The 23,106-nt window shown below is 56.3% G+C and overlaps 2 protein-coding genes across 8 annotated transcripts in view; one reads left to right on the forward strand and one right to left on the reverse strand.

Moving 5' to 3' along the window:
• Window positions 1-19,642, forward strand: part of NCOA1 (nuclear receptor coactivator 1) — a 186,509-nt gene extending 166,867 nt beyond the window's left edge. Inside the window, exons 13-23 of one of the 4 annotated variants that reach the window (XM_054193789.1) lie at window positions 1,354-1,539; window positions 4,738-4,864; window positions 9,219-9,387; window positions 12,328-12,642; window positions 12,809-12,910; window positions 13,983-14,382; window positions 15,431-15,605; window positions 17,178-17,361; window positions 18,219-18,308; window positions 19,168-19,224; window positions 19,318-19,456. In XM_054193789.1, coding sequence (XP_054049764.1) covers window positions 1,354-1,539; window positions 4,738-4,864; window positions 9,219-9,387; window positions 12,328-12,642; window positions 12,809-12,910; window positions 13,983-14,382; window positions 15,431-15,605; window positions 17,178-17,361; window positions 18,219-18,308; window positions 19,168-19,212 — 1,793 coding nt within the window. In that variant the 3' untranslated portion in view covers window positions 19,213-19,224; window positions 19,318-19,456. Of the gene's footprint in view, window positions 1-1,353; window positions 1,540-4,737; window positions 4,865-9,218; window positions 9,388-12,327; window positions 12,643-12,808; window positions 12,911-13,982; window positions 14,383-15,430; window positions 15,606-17,177; window positions 17,362-18,218; window positions 18,309-19,167; window positions 19,225-19,314 lie in introns of all 4 variants that reach the window. The other 3 variants (XM_054193788.1, XM_054193785.1, XM_054193787.1) reach the window with 3 other exon arrangements.
• Window positions 19,643-19,855: 213 nt separating this feature from the next.
• Window positions 19,856-23,089, reverse strand: PTRHD1 (peptidyl-tRNA hydrolase domain containing 1). 4 transcript variants are annotated; one of them, XR_008465196.1, is made up of 4 exons: window positions 22,882-23,089; window positions 21,892-22,169; window positions 20,864-21,047; window positions 19,856-20,060 (listed from the first exon to the last, which is right to left on the reverse strand). XR_008465196.1 is itself a non-coding variant. In XM_054193791.1 (2 exons), the coding sequence occupies exons 1-2, from the start codon at window positions 23,080-23,082 to the stop codon at window positions 21,999-22,001; spliced, it is 372 nt and encodes a 123-aa protein (XP_054049766.1). In that variant the 5' UTR covers window positions 23,083-23,089; the 3' UTR covers window positions 21,806-21,998. The 4 variants fall into 4 exon arrangements, 1 of the variants encoding a protein (XP_054049766.1); XR_008465197.1 differs by lacking the exon at window positions 20,864-21,047; XM_054193791.1 differs by lacking the exons at window positions 19,856-20,060; window positions 20,864-21,047 and having other exon boundaries at window positions 21,806-22,169.
• Window positions 23,090-23,106: the final 17 nt, after the last annotated feature.

Genomic DNA, 23,106 nt, shown 5'->3' on the forward strand with positions numbered 1-23,106 from the left:
CTCCGGCGGGGAAGTGTCTGGGAGGTGAACAGGAGCTGTCAGCCCCGCAGCTGTAGCCATGGACCACTTGACCCATCACCTCCGAGCTGAATTCATCGCGCCGAAGCATATTGCTCAAACCTAATAGCTCCTTGCCAAGGACCCGCTTGTCCCAGGGCTGAGAGGGTTGGTACCTTCAGCAGCGGGGACGCTCGTAATGCTCCGACATAATTAAGAGCAGGGCTTCTTCCCTTCGGAGGAGAGGGAATCCTGCCTCCAAGTGGGTGGGGAGGACGAGCAGGGTTGTGGCAGGGGCTGCAGTGCGAGTGCTTGGGATGCCGACTGCTGCCCTCCTGGGTTACAGCCTCTAAAATAGCACTTACCACCCGGGAGACCCACCGCGAGCCTCGCTGAAGGCGCTGCCGCCGGGTTTAACTCCTGCGGGGCGGCAGCGACGCACCCCTGAGCCGGTCCCCGAGGATTTAGTGGTGCTGCTGGCTGGGAGAGGGGTTGCCAACAGCCACAGCTGGTGGCCACCCGCTTGCAAGGCTGCCTCTTACATTCATTTTTCAGCTCAACGTGAGCAGTTGAGACGTGCTCCCTGATAGCAAACAGCGCCTGAACTTGCAAAAAACCCTGTCTAAATAAAAATTAGGATAACGCGAGGCCGAACAACATCATTTTAATTGATCTAAAGCCAGCAGGTGATAGATGAGGGCCGCGGAGGCAGGAGGCCAGCACGGGCAGCATCGCTGCCGAGGCTCCCAACTTGCTGCTAGGCATAAGGGGGGGTCGCGGCTCCTGCTCGGGGGCCCCCCCGCAGAGGGAGCAGAACCTGGTTGATGTGGCTACATGGAGCGAGGGAGCTGCGCTTAGGCTCTCACTCCGGTCCCGATACCCTCCTTTTAGCAGCGTTCGAAACCTCTCTATATACCTTAGGTGGATGCAATCCCCCCTCACCCCATCCTTTCTTATGTCTGGTTGATTATTTTTAATTGTTATGCCCAGCTGATTATTTTAAGCTCCTGCTACTGGTTTTTGGGTGCCAGCGTGGCTCCTGCATCCCCGTACCCTCACACAGCGTGGCCCAGCACGCAGGAGCTGTGTCACCTATCGCATGTGATCCTGGGGATGCTTCCCCGGGGTGGCTGCGGGTGACCGAGCCACACCTGGGACCGAGCTTTCCGCTTTACGCGAGGTGACATCCCACCACGAGCCCCTTCTTGCCCTCCAAATTTACCCACGCCGGCTCCCTTCCCGGCGGGGCGGGGAATCTGCTGAGCGATGGGGATCTTGAAACAAGCCTTGGGGAGAGAACTGACTTGTGCATTTTTTTTCTTTTCTTTTTATTTTAATAACTTGATGAATCCCTAGCGATGCCCAGCGGGCAGGGTGTGCAGGCTGGTCGGCCCCCCTTTGAATTCTGCGACCCCCTGGAGCCAGCGCAGCTGAGGCCGGTTCCTTGTCCTGCGAGCAACGGCAGCAGCCCGCACGCCCGCGGGCCGTCCCAGCAGGGCAGGGGCACGGTGACCGCACCAAACCCCTTCCCGCCCGACACAGGTACGTACAGCCGCGGCATCCGCTCCTCTCCACCTTCTCCGGGTTACGCTCCGGCTTTTCAGGAGGTCCCAGGGGAGAAAAGGCATTGCAGGGTGGAGCTCGAGTATCGCTGTTCACCAGCAGCTTTTCACAAGCAGCGAGCTTCCAAGCCGTGTTTGTTCTTTTCTCTTTTTTCACATCGGTGTAATTTCAGACAAAAGAAAGACTTTTCTGTCCATCCCAGCTCCCGGGGAGGCAGTTGGAGGAGGCTGAATCCCTCACCCAAGCGGTGACAGCAGCTCAGGTTCCCCTGGCGTTGGTCGAGGACAGTGGGATTGAGCGCACCCTCAGCAAGTTTGCCCACGACACCAAGCTGTGTGGCACGGTTGACACGCTGGAGGGAAGGGATGCCATCCAGAGGGACCTGGGCAGTCTGGAGAGGTGGGGCCATGTGAACCTCATGAAGTTCAACCAGGCCAAGTACAGGATCCTCCATCTGGGTCAGGGCAGTCCCAGGCACAAACACAGGCTGGGTGGAGAATGGATGGAGAGCAGCCCCAAGGAGAAGGACTTGGGGGTGTTGGTGGGTGAGAAGCTCCACAGGAGCCGGCACCGTGCGCTGGCAGCCCAGAAACCCCCCGCAGCCTGGGCTGCATCCCCAGCAGCGTGGGCAGCAGGGCGAGGGGGGGATTCTGCCCCTCTGCTGCGCTCGGGGGAGACCCCCCTGCAGTGCTGCCTCCAGCGCTGGGGCCTCGGCACAGGAGAGACACGGAGCTGTTGGAGCGGGGCCAGAGGAGGCCCCGGAGATGCTGGGAGGGCTGGAGCCCCTCTGCTGGGAGGACAGGCTGAGAGAGCTGGGGGGGTTCAGCCTGGAGAAGAGAAGGCTCCGAGGAGACGTTATAGGGGTCTTCCAGTACCTGAAGGGGGCCTACAGGAAGGATGGGGAGGGACTCTGGATCAGGGAGTGTCAAGATAGGACATGGGGTAACAGCTTCAAACTGAAAGAGGGGAGATTTAGGTTGGATATCAGGAAGAAATTCTTTGCTGCGGGGGTGGTGAGCCCCTGGCCCAGGTTGCCCAGAGAAGCTGTGGCTGCCCCATCCCTGGAGGGGTTCAAGGCCAGGTTGGCCGGGGCTTGGAGCGACCTGGGCTGGTGGGAGGTGTCCCTGCCCAGGGCAGGGGATTGGGACTGGATGATCTTTAAGGTCCCTTCCAACCCGAACCATTCTGTGATTCTGTGAGGTTTAATTTCCACAAGGCTGGGAGCACGGGTGGTGTGTCAGGAGATCTGCAGAAGCAACAGTCTCACCTCACCTTGCTGAAATTGCCAAGGGCATAACACCGCAGACCTCACCATTTTGGCAGCCCGGGCTCTGGAGGGCTCTGGATGCTGCTTCTCTGCCTTCCTCCGTTTCCCTCCATGCATCAAGGGATGCTAAACATGATCTGGAAGAGGCAGTAGGGGAGTGGGGCTGCGTGACAGCCTGAGTGCAGATGAGGTGCAGAAAGTAAACGACCCAGATCTCATCTTCTCATGACGGTGGCGTGGGACTAGAAAAGCTGCCGGATTCATCCGCTGTCCCCTTTCTGATGGTGGCCAGGCTCCAGGAGAGCGTCAGCCCTGCATCCCGCACACCGTTCGCCTCGGAGCACGGCTCTGGCCCCGCTCGTGGGGTGGGACTGCCACGGTCCCCACCAGCCCACGGATGCAGGACGCGCCTGGCCGGGTCGTCGTCACTCCAGGTATCCCTGCACACAACCCGTCCCTCTGAATCACGTGGAGCTCCTGGTTTGGGCAGCTTCTCTCAACAAGGAGAGCATCACAGGAGAGCTTTCATCCTCCTCCGAGGCTCCTCCAGGAGGGGAGGCAGAGCTCAGCCCTGCGCATTGTGTCGTTGCAGCAGTTGCAGCTACGTAATATTTTACATCCTGCCCTGGTACAAGTTAAGCCACGACCGGGACCGGCTGCCTCGAGGAGGGTCACCCACACCCAGTGCTCAGGAAAATCTGCGACCTTCAGCATCAGTGAGCCTGGGGACCGTTTTGGGGCGAGTCGAGGAAGGACTGGGGACGGGCTGCACCACGACTGTGCCACGAGCCTCCCCGGCCTGGCTGGAGCTGCCGTGGCCGCTGCTGGCACCGCCAGGATCCGCCTGTTGCCAAGCAACCTTAAGGCTTTTTTTAAGGAATTTTGAGAAATAGAGGAGTGCTCGGCAGGAGCTGCTACGCCGGTGCGTGCACTGGGGTGCGGAGCATCCCTGAACTGGAATTCCCGCCCCTCCTTCCCCTTAGGGCTCTTATTTTCTCTTTTTTGAAACAAACCCCATGGTCCGGGTGGCACGTGAAGCTGGTGGCTCCTTGTGACAACATCGAAGACACCAGGCACTGGGTAATCAAGCAAATAATGTATTTTATTGGGAAAAGAATCGGCACAGCTGAGAGATTTTCATCTTTGGCAACCGCCTTCATCAGCAAAATCTCTTAGAAACTCAGGGTTTTGGCGTAGGGGCGGCCACCGATAGCCCATCCCGATGTGACGGAGATGCCACCCCGGCCAGAAGTGTGCTTACCCCTCCGGTTTCCATCTCCTGGATCTCCACGGGCTGGTTCAGCTGATGTGCCGTTTGATCTTCGGTCCCAATTCCAGTTTCAAATGGGATGATGTAAAGTCTCCAGCCTCGTAAATCTCTCTGTCCTGGGCTCGAGCTCCAAGTTCTGCTACAACTTAATTTAATTGCGTTGGCTCCTTTCCTTCTGCAAATTAACTTTTCTCCAGAAGAGAGGCAGAAGATGCTAATGGGTGTGGGCTATTTTTTTAAGCTAAAATCCTCAGTAGTAACAATTTGCCTTCAAGAAGAAACCCTCTAACTTGCCTAAATTTTGAAAATCTTGCTAGAAATGTGCTGAAAAGGGAAACGTTTTTATAGCATTTGCACATGCTGGGTTCGCAGGGTCATATGTATCTGCTGGGTGTGCAGTATCCGCATGGATTTTCACCCAGAAGCTTGTGCTTATGATTAATGGTTGGGAAACCACACCTGATAGCTCTACCTTTGGGTTGAAAAGAGCCCTAACTGGTGAATTTTGGCATCCTTTTTAGGGATGTTTTAGGACACCGTTGGCATCCCGTTGCTCTGAGCTTGCCCAGTCTCCCCGGCAGTGCCCGAGTCCTGCCCACGCACTAACTTTTCCTCCCTCCATCCTCTTTCTTTCCCCCAGGAATGCCTGAGCTGGAGATGGGGGTGCCGGATCACCAGTTTGGACAGCCAGGAATGGGGGAGCAGATCCCCTGGACGGATAACAGCATGGCGGCCATGAATCGAGGCGCGCTCAATAAACCCGAAGAGTAAGTACTGTGGGGCTGGTGGTTTTCCAACCTTTCCCAGGAGAACATCGGGATGTCTCCTGTCTGCGTCAAAGAGACGTGGCCTTGCTTTGCTGCCTGCCTGGAAGCCCGACAAGTGCAAACTGGGACGAGCATGACTGCCCATCACCGTTCGGCAGTGGTGGTTGCTGATGGTGCCATAAAGTGCTGGGACACGGGATGTGAAGGGTGGTACAGTGTGAGAGATGACATCCGTTATCTCTCTAGGGACGAGCATGCGAGTAGACAAGGAAGGTGGGTTGGGGGGCGACGTCCAGGCTATGTCTGGACCTGAATAATCCCATATCGTCGTAGAATCATCATAGAATCATCATGGAATGGCCGTATATCCATGGCAGAGCCAAGGATGCTGCAAATCCCCAGTATCCCTTGCCAGTGCCACAGCCAATATTTGGGCTGATGTTCTCCAGCAACCCTTCTTGCCAAGGGCAGTGGTGGGATCTGGAGAACCACGGGACGGTTTTGTGGTTTTGCAGTCCCCATGTGCTTGGCTTCAGCTAAAATGATCACAGCTTTAATCCAAGGTCAAATAACCCCCTCCAGTCCTCTGGCCACCTTTTTTGGGTCCGTGCCCCATGGAGCAGCCAAGGGGTCATCCCCTGTCCAAAATACAAGGTCACTCCTTGGCTATAAATGGGTTGGAGGAGACCGTGGGTCAGATATTTTGGGACGGGAGGTCAGAAGGGCGGCGAGCCCTGCTGATGGAGCTTGGCGGTCGATGTCCTGCCAGGCAAGGGGCACCCCAAAGTCCTCGCCGTGGCAGCGGAGATTGTGGAGATGGATTTGATGAGGACAGGAGGTGAATCTTCCTCCTGGCCTGGGGAGGGCTTCAGGTGCCTGGTTTAAGAGCCAGCACTGATGAGCTCCGCACGGATCCTCCTGCCAAAGCCCGGCCCTGTTTTGCGGAGAGGCAGAATTTCCTCTATTAATTAAAGTCTTTAGCAGATGAGCTCAATCTCTGTTTTCCAGTCGTGAAGAAGACACATGTAGGAGTTGTATCTGAGCAAGCCGGTAGCCAAACATCTTTTTCTCGGGGCTAAATTTGGATTAATTTCTAAAAGCTCTTCGCTCAGCCCAAGAAGAGAGTTTCCTAAGCGGTCTCTGCTGCCGCAACTGGATCTTGGACTTCTGCTGGAAAGACTTAGCCTCTTGTTGCTTGAAAGAGCTGGGAGATAAAACAAATCCCCGTTTAATTGAGCATTTATATCAGCCCGAGCCCTTGCCACAAGGAAGTAACTTCCCTTTTAAGCCTTGCCGGTGCCATTATTTTGTTGGGAAAAGATCCGTGGGGCACACCTGGCGAAGGGCAGAGCTGCTAGAAAAATCAATCTGTTTTTTAAGCTACAAATGTTCCTTAAAACGCTGCTTATGGGGTAAAAATGACCGTACCTTACTCAGGAGCCCTGTGCTCCAGGCACTGGGTCAGACTGGCTGGTTGGAGACATTTTTGTCCCCCCAGCCAGCACAGCTGGGAGGAAGGGAGCTGGATTTTCTTCTGGCTCACCCTTTGGCGTGCAGGTTGGGGTTTGGTTGGTGTGGAAGGCTTGGGACCTGCGCAGGTGTCAAGGAGGCGAGATGTTGGGCAGCAGCATCCCGGGACTCCTCAGGTGGGGAAAACATGAGGGAGTCGCTCCCGGGGGTGGTTTTCAGGGCAGAGAAGGTACCAGGAGACAAGGTGCAAGGTCAGATCGGTGGATCAGCGACACCTACCCAAAGCCTGGTGAGATGCGGAGGTAACAAATTTCGCACAGTTCCTGCATTTGGTTTCAACCACGCTTTAAAACTGCAGCCTGGTTAAAGTTTCACAAGGCAGTATTTGATTTTCTTGGCTTTGAGGGGGGAAAAAGCAAGAAAAACCATGCCGCGTGGTGGGACTTCCCATGGCTCCAGCAGCTCCCAGCAGCAAGGTTGGGCTCCTCACCGGTGGAGCCACCGGTAGAGCCAACACATGGACTGGGGCCATGAGATGACAGCAAAATGAGAGGTGAAGGGCTGCTCGTCCTGGTGAGCATCTGTTCCTCCTGAATTGGGGTCTCTGGGCAGAGGTGGCTCCTGCCAGAGGTGGTGGGCAGGGACAACACTGGAAGAAGCCGGTTCACAGCTCAGTTCCCGCTGGTTCCTGAGATCTGATGGAGCTCCATGGGTGAGACCTGCCTTGGCAGCATCTTGGTGGGATCTAACCACTTCCATCTAGTGGCGTAGTGATCAACCACAAAACCTCGCTTGCACTGCAGCCAAGAGAAGAGATTCTTCTGGGGAAAAGCCTCTGGACTTTGGTCCTCAAGACCTGCAGATATGCTACAACAGCGGAAGACACTCTCATCCTGGGAGATGCCTACAGTCCCAGCAGCCGCCTGACCACCCGACGGAGACCACAGTCGGAGCGAGCAGACAGTGCCTGCGGACTGCAAATATTACAGGATCGAAAATAATTATTTCAGCTAAGATCAAACCAGCAGATTTTTTGCTTTGAGGGTTGTAAAGTTTTCCCAGCTGGGAGGTTCATGTTAGCCAGAGGTGGGCTGAGGTCCTGGCCTTGTTTAAGGAGCTGGAGGTGCCCACATCTCCCAGCACTGGGTGTCCTGGGGAACTGGAGCTGCCTTTTTTAATTCTCATGTTCCCCAAATCCTCCTGTGCCTTTGCCTCTTGATAAAGCGGAGCGATTACAACATCCCCTCTCAGGCACAAGTGCTCTTGTGTCTTCTGCAGAAGAGGGACACCTTGGGTGAGGTCCAAGGCTTCTGGAACCAAGTCCAGGTCGCTGTTCTCGTGTGCGTTCCTCTAATCCCCCAAGGTCAAACATGCCACCCGGGTCCCGATTTGGTTGCCTCAGCGCTGGCACCCTGTGCTGTCTGAGATGCTGGAGGTTTCTAGGACATCTGTGCAGGGCCAGCGACCTGCGCCCTTTCAGAGCAGCACTTGGAGGCCATGCCAGGGAGATGTTTTACAGGACCTCAAGCAGCGTTTGACACCATCTCTGCAAGTAGCTGAATTTCTCCTCCTCACCGCATGCAGAATCAGAGTTTTCGCCTTAAAAAAAGTCTGAATGATTGCGGGGGATAGAAAACCTTCGGATAGAAAACTGGGGACATGATGCACGCTGTCCAAGATCTCCTTCACCCCCTGTTACCTGCCTGGAGACTCCTCTGAACCCCACCATGGCACGGTGCTGGAGGAGAGGAGGGGTGGGGAAGGCTCTGCAAGCTGGATTGGGCTGCAAAGCAGGACACGCTGGAGGTTTATTTACTACGTAAAGGTTGTATTGTCCCCACCATCTCTTTATAAACCAACTTTTGCCATCCAGACAGAGGTCCGGCATGGGCTGAAGAGATGGTGCCCACCTGAATTTCTCCTCTGCCTGTTCATGTGGAGAAGAAGCCTGTCCTCCCCTCCCTCTGCAAGAGCGATGGCTGTGCAGTAAACTTGGTCCTTTGGTTTTGGCACCGAAAAACTGGGTTTGGTACAAGCAGCAAGTAGCAGGGACCCGGGCTGTGGCGTGAAACCAGCCCTGCTTTTCACCTCTGTCTCCTTGCTTCCCTCTCTGCTCCCACTCTGCAATTTAAGAAATCCCGGGGCCGAGTATCTCTTTTCCCTGGATTAGGCTGCGTGTGTTGGCTGCAGCGGTCTCGGTCGGATTGGCTTCAGTTCCTTACTGTACATCTGGTCCTCATCTGGAGCTAAAAGGATAAACATGTCTGCTGCTTGGGAACTGCTGGCATGTTCGAGCCCTCGCCTTTGTGCCTCGCTGCGAGCGTGATGTGCCACGGCTCTCTTCGTCGTGTCAGACCCAGCAAATCCGATTGACTCCAATTAGTCACATCATTGGAATGTCTCTCATTACATAGTAATCTTATTCCCAAAGAATATTGAGCGAGCGTTGCAGAAATCTTATTTTTGCAGCTCAAAGGTTCCCCTTTGCCTTCAGCTGCTTTGCTTCCAGCTGCTCCGGCTCCATCCAAGCCGCCCCGCTTTCGTGCCGGCAGAAGTTTTGCTCTGCCTCCCGCTGTCCTGCCCAAAAATGCCTGCGGGAAGCAAAGCCTGCAAAAGCACCAAAGTTTTCTTCCCAAACCTCACCGAAACGCTGTCCGGGCTTCGTTTCTTGGAGAGGTTCATCCTTACAAGCAGGTTTTGGCGCGGGGCTTGAGCGGGCTCAGCCAGTGTCGGAGCCGGGGGACGAGGCTGCATCCACGATGCAGTGGGGTGGGAGCGAGTCCCCGTGGCTGCGGGGGCTGCGTCGCTCGAGCATCTCCCAGCTCAGCCTCCTCCCCGCTTCGTAAACCTTAACGTGCCTCCTCTTGGCTTCTTCTCTCTGCAGCCAGTGCATCACCTCGCAGCTGGACGAGCTCCTGTGTCCTCCCACCACGCCGGAGGGTCGGAACGACGAGAAAGCCCTGCTCGAGCAGCTCGTCTCCTTCCTCAGCGGCAAAGACGAGACGGAGCTGGCCGAGCTGGATCGAGCGCTTGGGATCGACAAACTGGTCCAGGTAAAGAGAGACCCACTCCCGAGACTTACTGGAGGTCACATACGGGGCCAGAGGCTGAGGCTTGACATGAGCGTGGAGGAGGATTTCCAACATCTGGCGGTAACGGGAGGCCAGATGTGAGTGGGAACACACAAGCGCATCAGATTGAGAGACGATACTTAACACCCCGCCGTTCTCTCCCCCCGCCAAAAATGCTGGAAAACAGCCCCATGAAATACAATATCTCGCTTCTCCGCTTCTCAAACGCGATCCCCCATGGGAACCAGCAGCCTGGCAAAGAGGCGGCCGAGCGGTTTCAGCCCCGGGCGGCTCATGTAACGGGGAGAGCTGGCAGGCTGTCCCGCTTCCCCACCTTACCGGGGGGGATTAGGGCACGGAGGAGCCTTCCAGCTGGAATCCCACAGCCTGGGATTCCTGAGCCTGGGTTGTGCTGCCTAATAATATATCTAATGGCCTCGCTGGTATGAAACCGTGCAGCGCTTTACTATCAAGATTGGCTTACAGTGCAGCTGCCCTTCTGTCTCGGGTTGAACTGCAGGGGAAAAAAAAAAAAAATAATATGAGGTTTACTTTTAGTGGTGCTGTCTTACTGGGATAGCGCTGGGGCCCTGGTTTCTGCAGCTGAGCTCTGGTGGGGGACTCCCTGTTTGCAGATATCCGCGGGGGCAGATGCCTCCGAAGGATCCAGGGTTTCATAAATACCAGGGCATGGCAGGGGGAGAAAGCTGGCTGCAGGGGAGCTAGGAAGGGCCGTGGAAAATGAGACGGATCGCCTGGGATTCGTCTTTGAGTGGTTTCTTTTTCCGTGCCCCATAGCGCTCACGCGCAGGCTTTTTCCAAAACAAGGACCAGAATCGAAAGCCTGTTAATAAATGCGAAGTCCTAAGAAAGAAGCTTCTCGGAGCAAATCCCTACAGTTGCTCTGGGCTTCATCCTGCATCATTTAAGCCCGGAGGTGGCACATCTCCTTCTGTGGCCCTGAGGCGATGCCTTGCGCTGCGCTGCCGGGATGGTTTATCTTTTCATCGGCAATTTGAGGGACCTGTCAGTGAGTTGATTCCCCAGCCAGGTATTTGCCACGTCCCTTTTCTCAAGGTTGTGCCTCCAAAATCACCACCTGCCTTTTTTTTAAGTGAGGGGTAGGGAGTTGAGCTTCTCTGGTCCTTCGTACTTGAGATGCTCTTGCCAAAGATGCAGCTGCAACGGCTCAGTGTTTTCACAAGGGTTTTGCAGACTCAGCTGGCACAGCCCCCCAACAACCCTTTCCTGCGTCGGACAGGCTCCAGCAGCGTCGCACCGCTGGACTCAGATGCCCTCGAACGGCACCCAGCGCTGCCAAGCATCCCCGCGCCGATCCGGCGCTTCCCCTGCCGAGGACAACCCGGTTCGGGGGGATTATCTCATGTTTGGACCCCGACCCAGCTTTGCTCCCATCCAGGGATCACTTCGTTAATGGGAATCTTGGGCTTTTTCCATGGCTTCAGCTGAACCTCAGAAATATTTGGAATAGTTCCATGAAATATTTGCTTGAAATACATCTTTAGAGAAACAACATGTCAGCATAAAGGCATTTTTGGGAAGAAAACGTGTTGATAGTTCCCCTCCAGGATGTGTTATTGGCAGGTAGGAGTTCTCATCCCCTGGGGCAGAGTTCGGGGATTTACTCCGACTTCACCAAACCCACCGTCTTCTCCGCGCTACCACAGATGTGGTGGGATGAAGTGCTGGAGATATCTGCACCCAGTTTAATCGGGGGCAGATGAAAACTGGGTAGTTTGGGGAGAGAAGCGTAAAAGAGCCTCCTTTCAGCAGGTCTGGTTTCTGGCCATCACGGGCTGCTGGTTTATGTCCTGGTATCCAGTCCTTGAACCATATAAGCTCCATCTTAATTTACCTTAAAGAATTTTTCCCCACCAGCATTCCCATATCCTCATCCCTGCCTTCAAGCCTCAGTCCTTCGATGGGCACCATCTAACCAAATCCTGAAGGCAGTGGGAGTTGGGGGTGGTTTGTGCGTGTGGTTTCTCTTAATGCAGCTTTCTCTTAATCTGTGGGACTCGGTATAAGGATTCTGGCTCCAAGGTGTTACATCTCCAGGGGTTCACAGGTCAAACACCAGATTTCTTGGCCTGAGTCAAGCTAGAGCAGCGCAGAATAGCTTCTTACCATGGTTTGCTGGTGTGGAGATCACCCCCCAGCTGTAATATGTCTCATTTGTGTAGGAATGGCTGTACTACAGGCAAAAGGGTCCTGTCTCCCGTGGGTTCCTAGCGAGGGCTGTCCTTGAGCAGCGCAAGAGGATAGTCGTGCTTCTCCATGAGCTCTCCCAGTCCTGGGGCTCCATGGCTGGGGTCCCCAGGTCCTTGGAGGTGGCCTGTGTCTGAGGTGCTCTTGGGGCAGATGGGGACCCTCTTCCTCCAGCCGAGCCTCCGAGGCTGCATAAAAATAGCAAAGAGAGAACAAACTATTTCCCATGTTCAGGTCGGGCCTCCGAGCCCGGTCTGTCCAGCCAGGCGTGCTGCTGCCTGCAGCCCAGATGAGCAGCTCAGTGCTAGCAAACCCTGCGGAGGAAGGCAGAGGAGGCAGAGGAAGGCAATATCACCTACCGCTACCCTGCAGCCCCCGCCAGCCCAGGGAGATGAGCCCTGAGCCCTTCTGAAAAGCTGGCCTTGCTCTTGCTCCCAAGCCAGCCAAAATAAATCATTTCCATCCCCCTAAGGTTTGCTAAGCCCCAGGGAGCCGGTGTTTAATTCCCTCCTCGACACAGCGCTCACGCAGGCTGGAGCCTGGCCCAGGGCCGATGGTTACAGGCAGCAGCATCCTTACGAGCGAGCTGGTCCGTGCCAGACACGTCCTCCATCCCCTCCGAGCTCTCCCGGAAAGGGTCAGGTGCCGGTGGGGCTCCAAAGTGATATTTTCCTCCCCCTTTGCCTTCGCCAGGGCGGCGGGCTGGAAGCCCTGACGGAGCGATTCCAGCCCCAACAAGCCACCCCACCGCTCATGATGGACCAGAAACCCGGCATGTACCCCCAGCCTTACTCCTCCGCCTCTCCCACCACCAACCTCCCCGGCGCCTTCCCCGGCATGGTCAGGCAGAAGCCATCCTTCGGGCCCATGCCGGTGCAGGTACCGCCGCCCCGCGGCGCCTTCCCCACCAACATGGCCATGCAACCCCGGCAGACGCTCAACAGACCCCCGACGGCCCCCAACCAGCTGCGACTTCAGCTGCAGCAGCGGCTGCAGGGGCAGCAGCAGGTAATTCTTCCCCCTCCGCATCCCAGGGCTGTGGGCAGAGGGATGGAGGGACCCTCGGTCCTGCCTGCACCCCAGGCATCCCGATCGGAAGGGATCGGACGGGTGGGAAGCTCCTGCATCAGACTTTTGAAGGTCTCCTTGGATTTTTTTGTTGTCTTCCCTCCAGCTGATCCATCAAAACCGGCAAGCGATCCTCAACCAGTTTGCAGCCAATTCCCCGGTGGGCATCAACATGCGGGCGGGGATGCAGCAGCAGATCACGCCGCAGGTAAGGGGGATGCGGCACGGTCCTCCCAGCCGGGAAGAACCGGGGGTTAATCCCCACGACCTCCCTGTTGGCACAGCCTGGCTTGCTCCTCTCCATCATTAACGGGAGAGAAAAATTCTCCCACCTGCGGAGAGGTGGCTGCAAGACGAGCTGCTGTGGGGTTTTATTTGCTTCACACTTATTCCAGCTCCACCACCTGCTTAAGGTGTAAGTACTTTGTTACTGCTTAGAGCAGGATGTGCTAATGCATTGAATTGAGAAGGATCTTTAGGAAATAGATGCCATCCTTTAAATACCAGAATCTTTAAAAACTTTTCTTATTGATGCTGCAAGTCCCCAGGCCCTGAAGTTGTTGTTTGGCTTCTAATAAAGTGGATGAAACATCTGCGGGGTGCGAGGAGAAGTTGGAAAGCGTAGCTGAGTTCTGGTGACTTTATTCCACTTCTTGGGAAGACTTTGCCTTTTTTGGGAAGCGGCGTGACGTCCCTAATGTGCCGTGGGGAGCATTAGTGATAGGGAAGGGGACCAAATGGTTCCCATTGTAGCTCCAGTTTCAGCCGCTGATGGCTTTGTCAGGTTTTTTACGGTGATTAATTCCAGCACATCTGGCTCGGCTATATGGGGAATGAGCCCATGGTCATGGAAGAGCTCGTAGGATGGGTTATTTTTTTAACAGCTCGCAGCCAAAAGAGTCGAGGTCAGGGATCCTGGGCTCTGGTGCACGGGAGCATCCCGGCGAGGGCACAAGAAGTGGGTCCCGCAGAAGATAGGGGTAGTTGGTGACAGCCAGGTGACCAAGAGCCTCCTTTCCTGGCTCAGTGGATGGTCCAGCTCCTGGAACTTTGCCATTCGGCACGTGCAGAGGCTGATCTCTATCATCTCCAACCTTCTCTGCCCTGCAGTGGTACGAACGGGCCAATTTACAGCATTTCAGGGTTTTTCCAGCTTTCCTTGCAAACTGAGCTGGGGAAGGGGAACACCCACAGCTCTTGCACCGAGCGGGCTCTGAGCTGTTTGCCAGAACCGGAGGGTAACGGTGATAACTGGGGCATCCCCCCCTCCTTCCCCGCAGCCTCCCCTCAACGCCCAGATGCTCGCCCAGCGCCAGCGCGAGCTCTACAGCCAGCAACACCGGCAGCGGCAGCTCATGCAGCAGCGAGCCATCCTGATGAGACAGCAAAGCTTCGGAAACAACCTCCCTCCCTCCGCCGGGCTCCCGGTACAGATCGGAGCCGCTCGCTTGCCCCAAGCTCCCCCCCAGCAGTTCCCTTACCCCCCAAACTATGGTACGAACCCAGGAAACCCTCCCACCTCCACCAGTCCCTTCTCACCGTTGGCGTCCAACCCCGAGGCCGCGCTGGCTAACCGCAGCAGCATGGTGAACAGGGGGATGATGGGCGGCGTCGGAGGGCAGTTCGGCGCCGGGATGAGCCCACAGATGCAGCAGAACATCTTTCAGTATTCAGGATCAGGTACGTTGAGCAGTTGAGCGTCGGAAAGCCGTCCGGCGGTGGGGAGGGAGAGGCGGAGGGCAGAGCTGAGCCCCCCGAGGATGCTGCAGCCCAGCCCTGCTCGCCCGTCACCGCGGGCTTCGTCCCCAGCGTCTCACCCAGCCTGCGTTCTGGTCCGGTCTCTGGCCTCCACCTCCCAAGGGGACTTTTTCTGGTTGAATCTCCAAAAAATAAATGTATCGTTTGGGCAGGTAATTCCTTAGTTCTTTCCTTGAAAATAGAACAGCAAGGCAGTCCTCAAAATTGCACTTCCTTAAATATATACACCCTGAAAAAGGCCAAAGCCTTGCTGAGGTGGCTGGGATGAGCTGCAGGTACCTTACGCCTCTTCTGTGAGCACCAAGCTCGTATGAGATGGGTGAGCTGGTGCAGAGTTGCGTGCAGATGGGCACCATCTTGAAGGATGAGGCCTCCACCACCTCTCTGGGCAACCTGGGCCAGTGTCCCCTGGCCCACGTTGCCCAGAGAGGTGGTGGAGGCCCCATCCCTGGAGACATTCAAGGCCAGGCTTGATGAGGCTCTGAGCAACCTGATCTAGTTGAAGATGTCCCTGCTGACTGCAGGGGGGTTGGACTAGATGGCCTTTAAAGGTCCCTTCCAACCCAAACCATTCTGTGATTCGGATTCTATGACTTCATGTTTGAGCATCAGTGCAGGGTCTCAGCAAGGTGGACATCAGTGATGAGTAGAGCAAACTGCCATGTGGCTGCAGCAGCCCTGCAGGAACCTCCTTTGGCACCATCTCATTACCCTGGCTATCTTCCAGGCAGGTGCGATGCTACAGAGGAACACCTGCTGATGGAAAGCACTTGAGGGGGGTTTCCCTGCTCCTTCATCCCTGAAATATTTGCATTTGAGCGATACAGCTGCTCAAAATGAAAACCAGAGACCCCAAGACCAAAAGTCAAGGCTGATACTTCGGGTTTGATGCCGGCGGTTGCAGGGGAGGGGGGAATTGGGGCTGCAGGTGGGGATCTGGGCACTGCTGACGCTGTCTGTCCTTCCTCAGGCATGGGTCAGCAAAGCGAACCTGCTTTTGCCCCGTCGCTCAGCCCCAGCAGCCCCTTGATGTCACCCCAGCTCCCGCCTTCGCAAAGCCCCATGCTGCAGCCGGCTCCGCCAACACCGGGCTACCAGTCGCCTGACATGAAGACCTGGCAGCAAGGAGCCATGGGGAACAGCAAGTAAGATCATGGTGGGCGTAACCTGGAGCACAGGGGTGACACAGAGAGAAGGCAGCAAGGTGACACCAAGGTGATGGTCCCCTGGTAGGGTGTTGGCAGGGGTGGCGGTGCCCGTAGGTGACACCTGGCCGAGGACACGTGCTGAGCTCAGGCCATGTCCTCACACCATGACCTCCTCCAAAAGTCACCATCAACCCCATCCTTGTCTTCACCTCGGAGGCAACCAGAAGCCCCACAGCATTTAAATGAACGAACATGTGTGTTGAGTAAGCCATGAAGCAGGTCTTTGGCTTTTAATTAAACAGGTGGCTTAATTATGTCTTGTAAAAGTTGCCTTAGGAAACATGGCAGTAAATCGAGTCAAGACCGGCGGTCCCACATCACTGCGTGACCCTTTTAAGATGTGTCCAGCTCTGACATAGGGAAGCAAATAAGGAAGAGTCACCAGACTTGTTGCCTTTTTTGCATGAGTCATGTTTAAGCTTCAGATCTCCAGAAATGGCGGGGAGAAAACCCAAAAGCTCGCCTGGGGGACACCTTGCTTTGCATCTTGGCTGTGTGCAGCTGTCTTGGATGACTGGTCCTGGTCAGGCAGCACGGAGCGGGAGGTTACTGGGCTGGGTGGGATGAGATGGGAGTTCTGTTGGAGGTGGGATGCTTCACCTTGCTTTGCGATGGAGAGCTGTCTTCCTGCCTGGAGCAGCAGTGGGGATGGTTGGGTGTCAAGGAGGACACTGGAAGGAGCGTGAAGGGGTGAACTCAGTGTCACATAGACCAGGGCTTTGCATCTGACTGACCCTTAATCCAGCCCGAAGCCCTGTCTGATCCCTCTCGTGGCACTGGCTGGAGCCCCTCTGCTGGGAGGACAGGCTGAGAGAGCTGGGGGGGTTCAGCCTGGAGAAGAGAAGGCTCCGCGGAGACCTTCCAGCCCCTGCCAGTCCCTCAAGGGGCTCCAGGAAAGCTGGGGAGGGACTCTGGAGCAGGGAGGGGAGCCATGGGACGAGGGGGAAGGGTTTTACACTGGAAGAGGGGAGATTGAGATGAGCTATTGGGAAGAAATTCTTTGGTGTGAGGGGGGTGAGCCCCTGGCCCAGGTTGCCCAGAGAAGCTGTGGCTGCCCCATCCCTGGAGGGGTTCAAGGCCAGGTTGGCCGGGGCTTGGAGCAACCTGGGCTGGTGGGAGGTGTCCCTGCCCAGGGCAGGGGGTGGAACAAGATGATCTTTAAGGTCCCCTCCAACCCAAACAATTCTGTGATTCTGTGATTCTCCTGCTCTACCCCATCACGCTGAGGAGCCTCCTGCTACAGCAGGAGCAGAGGATGGATGTCTCTGCAGCAGCCACCTCCCTTTCCTCCCAGCCACCACGCTGGCTAAGCCACCTCTGATACCTCCCTGTCCCTCCTGCTGTCCCCAGGGACTGGCAGGGCTCCCAAGCTCTCCACCAGCTCTGCCGCAGGTGATCTTGGCATTCACCAAGAGGCTGGCTGAGGCCACCCCGGGGCTTCAGCAGACATCTTGAGGTGCCTCCACTGCCGCCTACACCCAGGTAATGCTTTTTTCCCCTCTCTCTCAGCGTCTTCAGCCAAGCGGGGCAGAGCCAGCCGGCGCCCGCTCAGCAGGGCATGTACAACAATATGAGCATCACCGTCTCCATGGCGGGAGGAAACGCCAACGTCCAGAACATGAACCCCATGGCCGGACAGATGCAGATGAACTCGTTGCAGATGCCCGGGATGAACTCCATGTGCTCGGAGCAGGTCAGTGCCGTGCCCGCCCCGCTCCCGGGATGGCCAGGGGGTTCTGCATTCACTTCCCTGTTCCCGGGGGTACCACTGTCCCAAGGGGGTGAAGGGGGAAGCAGCAAAGGTCCCACCATCCGCTGTGCTGGAGCCCAAGGCCACCGGCACTCTGGAGTGTCCTGTGAGTCCTTGGTGGGTAGAGGGACAAGCAAAACATCTCCATCACCTCCAGCCCCCCTGGTGGGCCGGCGGCGGGTCTGTTTGTAGCCATGCATCCCCGGGGAGCTGTGAAAGCTGGGAAAGGGAACGGTTGGATACAGGACCTTGCCGCAGTCCCAGCCCCTTAGTGAGATCCTCCCCGGGCCAGACTGAGATGCCTCTGACTCTTTTAGCTGCCGGGGTTTGTCTCGGTGCCATTGAGCTCCTGGAGGACACGCTTGGCTCATGGGGTTTGCTTGGGAACGTTGCGGGCCAGGGCTCGCAGCCCCCCGGGAGCAGCCGCAGCGCTCGGCGAGGAGGGAGGGTGGTCTCTCCAGTGCATGGGCTGAGCCGGCGGCTTTTACCCCTCTCGCCGAGCAGTTGGGCAGCATTTCATGCTCCCCGGGGGCGAGATGCCTCCGGAGCCCCAGGCAGTGGTACAGGAGGTGAGGAGGAAAGTGAAACAGGTCCCGGCTGCCCACTGGGATCCCCCCACCGATGCCCCAAAACCCTGCAGCTCGTGGTGCAGGGAGGGTGCTGGCAGCACAGGCGCCTGGCGCTGCCCCATCCATGAGTGTCCCCTCCCCAAATCCCCCCAAACCTCGGGTCGAGAGGGCGGCGAGTGCCCCTCCAGCGTCCAGGAGCCCCCGGCTGAGCCTGGATCTTGCTTTTGACAGGTAAATGAGCCGGCGCTGAGACCCGCGGGCCTTTACTGCAACCAGCTTTCCTCCACTGACCTTTTGAAAACAGAAGCAGATGGGGCGCAGGTCAGTAAGAAACTGCTAAGCGCATCTCAGGTACCCCGAGGAGTTTTGACGGGTTTCCCCCTCCCCCAGTAAAGGCTGACCGTCCCCGGCCGTACCGGCTTGGTTTCCACTGGGACCGGCCCCAGTTGGCAGGACCAGCTCGAAGCCACCGTGGTCCCACTGGCGTTGGGTGACAGCCAGCCCTTGGGGACGCCAGCACCGCTCTTTGCATCAAAGCTCGCGCCGCTGCCGTGAGCATTTTCGGCCTCCGTGGAAGAGCGGCAACGCTGTGGCCGAGCTGGAAAAATAAATGACCGTTGGTGCTAAATGCCCCTGGGCTGCCAGCGAGCAGGGAGGGTTTCTTTCCTAGGCTCGGCCATCACTGGAGCGGCTGTTAAAACCCTGTTAAAATGCGGCGGAGCAAAGAAATTTGGATGGGGGAGGCTGCGGGGACGGCGTCCGTCCTTCCGAGCAGCACCGAGCACCACCAAAGTGTGCCCAGCCGCCTGCCAATGCCTCTGGTTGCTGGGGATGATGCGGTTCATCCCCATCTCATCCGGCACCCGCCGGCATCGCCTCCCCCTTCCCCGTAGCGCAGCCTTGGTTTTACAGAGCCCGTAGGGACGCACCGGCAGCGCCGCCGAGACACACCAAAACCTCTTAATTTTGATCAAACAGCCGCGCTGGACCTCGCTCACCACCCCGCAACCACCGCGCCGCGGCTCCCCTTCACCCAGCCTAGGGGGGTTGTCGGTTTTTTTTTTGATTACTTTTTTTTTTTTTTTCCCCCCCAAATCTTAATTTTTTTCCATTTTTTTTGGATGAGCAACGTTCCGAACCTCGCCGAGCCGAATGAGTTGCAGCGGTTTTCTTTTTATAGGACAAGAAGACAGAAGAGTTCTTCTCTGGGGTGGCTCCAGACTAGAGGAAGTCTCTAGTGAGTTTCCACTTCACGTAGTTCCCAGCTCCGCCGCCGCCGGCCCCTGCCCCGGCCCCGCTAAATCCCCTCTTGTCTTTTGTGTCCCAGCAGGTACAACAGGTTCAGGTCTTTGCCGACGTACAGTGTACAGTGAATTTGGTAGGAGATCCCTACCTCAATCCGCCGGCTCCTTTGGGCACCCCGAAAAACGCCGCCGGGCCACCGCCGCCGCCGGGCCAGCAGAAGAGCCTTCTTCAGCAGCTACTGACTGAATAACCGCTTTTCGAGGAATGTGAAATTTAAATAAGAAGACGTACAGAGATATATAAATATATATATTATATATTTTTCTGAGATTTTTGATATCTCAACCCGCAGCCATTCTTCAGCTCGTAGTGTTTGGAGCAAAGAGGGGGTTTTTTTGTTTTCCTAGGGGGGGGAGGGTTGGGTTTTTCCCCCCTTTTTTCCCTTTTCTCCTCACTTTTTTTCCCCTTCCCCCCCCTTTTTTCCCCTCCCCTTTTTTTCCCCCTTCGTTTTTTTTCCCTCCTTTTTTTTCCCTTTTTTTTTTTTTTTTTTTTAAAAAAAAAAGCGTTGGATGTCGGCAAAGCGCTGAGGCGGGACAGTTGGTTTCTCGAGCCAAACTTACAGATGATTCTTATTTTTGTAATCATTTTGCTGGCTTCTTAACCTGGAGGAAGGTTTCTCGGGGAGGTGGGGAGGGGGAGAAGGCAGCTGGAGGACTGTGGCGGCGGCAGGAGGAGGAGGAGGAGGAGGAAGAGCAATCTCAGTTTCAGCTGGATCTGTCACTGATCACGTCTCGGCGCAGGGCATGGAAGGGGATCGGCGCTGGACTTCTGTGGGAAAAAGCCGTTTTTTTATTCACGCTTAAACAAAACCCCTTCTCTCCCCTCCGCCCCAGCCCGCTTGTGCGTACAATCAGCTTTTTCTAGCAATTGTGAGTTTGTTGGTTTTAAAGAAAAAAAAAAAAGAAAAAACAAAAAAACAAACCAGAGTATTTTGACCCACCATTTTTTCCATGTTTTATGCTGGTTTCAGGCCTCCGAGCGAAACGGGGAGGGGGACTACAATGTGTATATTACAAAAGGAGGAGGAAAAAAAAGACAAAAAGACAAAAAAAAAAAAAAAAGACAAGAACAGTTTGGGGAAAAAACTGCAATAATTTTTAGGGGGAAGGATGGGGGGAGGGGGTCTGTCAATTATTGTAGATAAAATTTTCTGATTAAATATTAAATAAAATTAAGCAGTCGGTTCTTTCTGCTTTGATTGTGTTTAACAGCTGAGGTAGCTTAAACTATTTAAAATAATAATAATAAAATAATAATAATAATTGACTTCTCTGTTGGGAGATAGCTTATTTTTTTTTTCCCCTCAAGCCTGTCACTGTAAATAGCTCTGAGCTCTGTATAAATTTGTTTTCTTCTCTTTTAGTTGGGGGTCGCTTTTAATATTCACTGCTGACTTTTATGGGGGGGTGGGTGGCGGCTGTGGGGGATTTTTATTTTTTTTCCCTCTCTAAAAAAAATCGCGCTGGTGTGTGGAAAAACGTGTAGCTTTGTTGATTGACATTTGCAAGAGTTAAAGATGACACAAACAAACAAAAAAACCAACCAAAAAAAAAAAAAAAGAAAAAAAGAACCGGAATTGCCAGCTAATGTTTCGTTGTTTCTGTGCCGACGGGGGTGGAGGTGTGGGGCAGCCGGGGGTCACTCCGTCCTGGCACCGGGAACCCCCCTGTCGCTGCGGTTCCTCACGCTGGGGAGCTGGAAATCAGCCGGTGCGCGGAGCTCGGTGGCAAAAACGGTGGTTTAAATCACAAAGCGCTGGAGAGAAAATATATACAGAGTGCACGTGTGGTTATTAGTCACCAAATTTAGTGCCAGAGCACGGTGCGGATCGGGGGCAGCGGCAAATGCTGCTCGGGGTGGAAAGCGGCGAGAGAAACGGCTTGAAAGCTGCTCAGTGCTCACCTTCAGCTCTGGAAAAGGGGAAATTTAGGGGGGGCAGGGGGCGACAGTGGCATTAACAGCACAACCAGGACGGGTAGAGGTGGGGCACACGCACTTCTAGCTGACAACGCACTTTCTTTTTTAACTAAGTGCCTCATTTCAAACATTTTTACTGCAGAACGAGGGCTGCAGCAAGTGCCGGCTTGCCGGCCGATGCTGCCGTCTGCTGTTCGCCGCTGGGTTTTGTCAGGCGGTTCAGCGCAAATACAATCATGGACAAACCGGCTGCGCTGGTGCGGGAGGAAAAAGCGATCCGGCGTGGTTCCGCAGCCACGGAGCGAGGGTGGAGGTGGGAGAGGCGCTGGGAACGTGGTCACACCGGCAGCGGAACCAGTGACAAATCTGCAACCAGGGCCGGCTTGTGGAGCTGGAGCATGGGGAAAGCGGCCGTTGGGATGGACGGACAGACAGGGACACTCAAAGGGCCGCCCGAGGGAAAGGTCACCCCTAACAAGCACCGGAGACAATTTAAAGTGTGGCAGAATCTGAAAGTTCGCCTGCGCTGGCGGGGGAAAGACCTCCCCGCGCGCTGACTGCATGCAGACAGCAGGTTAACAGACCACACGGGCGCATTCTGCACAGAGTAACATTTAATCCTCCCCAACAAAGAGCCGTTTTACACTGTGTAACTGCTATCGCCACGCAAGGAGAAGACTACCTGCTGCTGGGAGTTAGCACAGCGCTCCCGAGACACAGCAGCCCTCCTCCTGCCGCCTGCCTCGGGGAGAGCTCGCCTCTGGCCCAGGAGGAGCTGCCTGTGCCCAGTCACTTCAGCAATTTAAATTTCTTCAGGTGCTGGTGCACTTGGTCCTTGGGGTAGGGCCTGAGCGCCAGGCAGGTGGCCACGTTCTCGGGCTGCTCAGTCCACACTTGGTGGTCGATGCTGTGCTGCTTCAGGGTCTCCGCCAGCGACGTCAGGGCGGCTTCGTCCGGAGCCTGGGGAGAGACAAAGCGCGCTGTGAGGGCCGGGGGGCGAGGCGGTGCTGGGGGGAAGAGGCAAAGCAAGGCGGCTCCTGCTGAGGACAGTGGCCAGAACAGGGAGGTGGCCAGCTGCCAGCAAGCAGATATTAGGATGAGCAATCCCTGTACTTTGTATCATACCTAAAAGGCATTTTGTTACTTGAAGGCCCTGGCTGCAAGCACTGGATGGAGGAACTGAGTTTTTTCAGGTAACACAGGTTGCAAACGTTCAAAGACGCATTTTTTTTTTTTTTTCCCCTGGACGGCTTGCCTGGCTCAGCATGCTAAGGCAAACGGCTCTGCCCCACCCCGCGCCGACACAGGGGCTTCCCCGATCACCCCCTCACGAAGTGGGGGGCGATCACCAGGGCTGCCGCGGCCCTGGATGGTTACAGGCAGTAACGGCGCCTCTGGGCCCGGAGGCCTCGCACCCTCTCTGACCAGCGGCCCTCGGGGGCAGCTTAGGCCGTAGCTCACTCCCCGGGAACGTGAGGGCAGGCGGGGCCGGGGAAAGGCGAGTTACGGCCAGGCCTCCGCTCCCCGCCAGGCCCGGGGTGCCCCCACAGCCCCGCCGCCCCCTCAGGGCTCTGACCAAAATGGCCGCCGCCCGCCCTCCCGCTCCCCGCCGCGCTCCCGCTCCCCGCCGCGCTCCCGGCGTGCCCCGCGGTTCCCGGCGTGCCCCGCGCACCTCCAGCACGACGGTGCGCATGGCGCCGCCCTGCTCCAGGTAGGCGCTAGTGTCCGGGTGCTGGCGGTGCGCATGAACGGCGGCCAGGGCGGCGTGGCAAGCCTGAGCCACCGCCGCGCCCAGCGGCCACGACCGGGCCAGGTCCCCCCGCAGCACCACGTACTGCACCAGCCCCGCCGCCGCCGCTCCGGGCGCCGCCATGCTGCCGCACAGCCTGCCGGGAGG

This window comes from Rissa tridactyla, chromosome 3 (assembly GCF_028500815.1).
Source record: "Rissa tridactyla isolate bRisTri1 chromosome 3, bRisTri1.patW.cur.20221130, whole genome shotgun sequence".
Lineage (NCBI taxonomy): Eukaryota > Metazoa > Chordata > Aves > Charadriiformes > Laridae > Rissa > Rissa tridactyla.

Coding starts and splice junctions, on each gene's coding strand:
- PTRHD1 (XM_054193791.1), bottom strand. CDS start 23,082: ATGGCGGCGCCCGGAGCGGCGGCGGCGGGGCTGGTGCAGTACGTGGTG. Junction 22,170..22,881: donor TGCGCACCGTCGTGCTGGAG/GTGCGCGGGGCA, acceptor GTCTCTCCCCAG/GCTCCGGACGAAGCCGCCCT.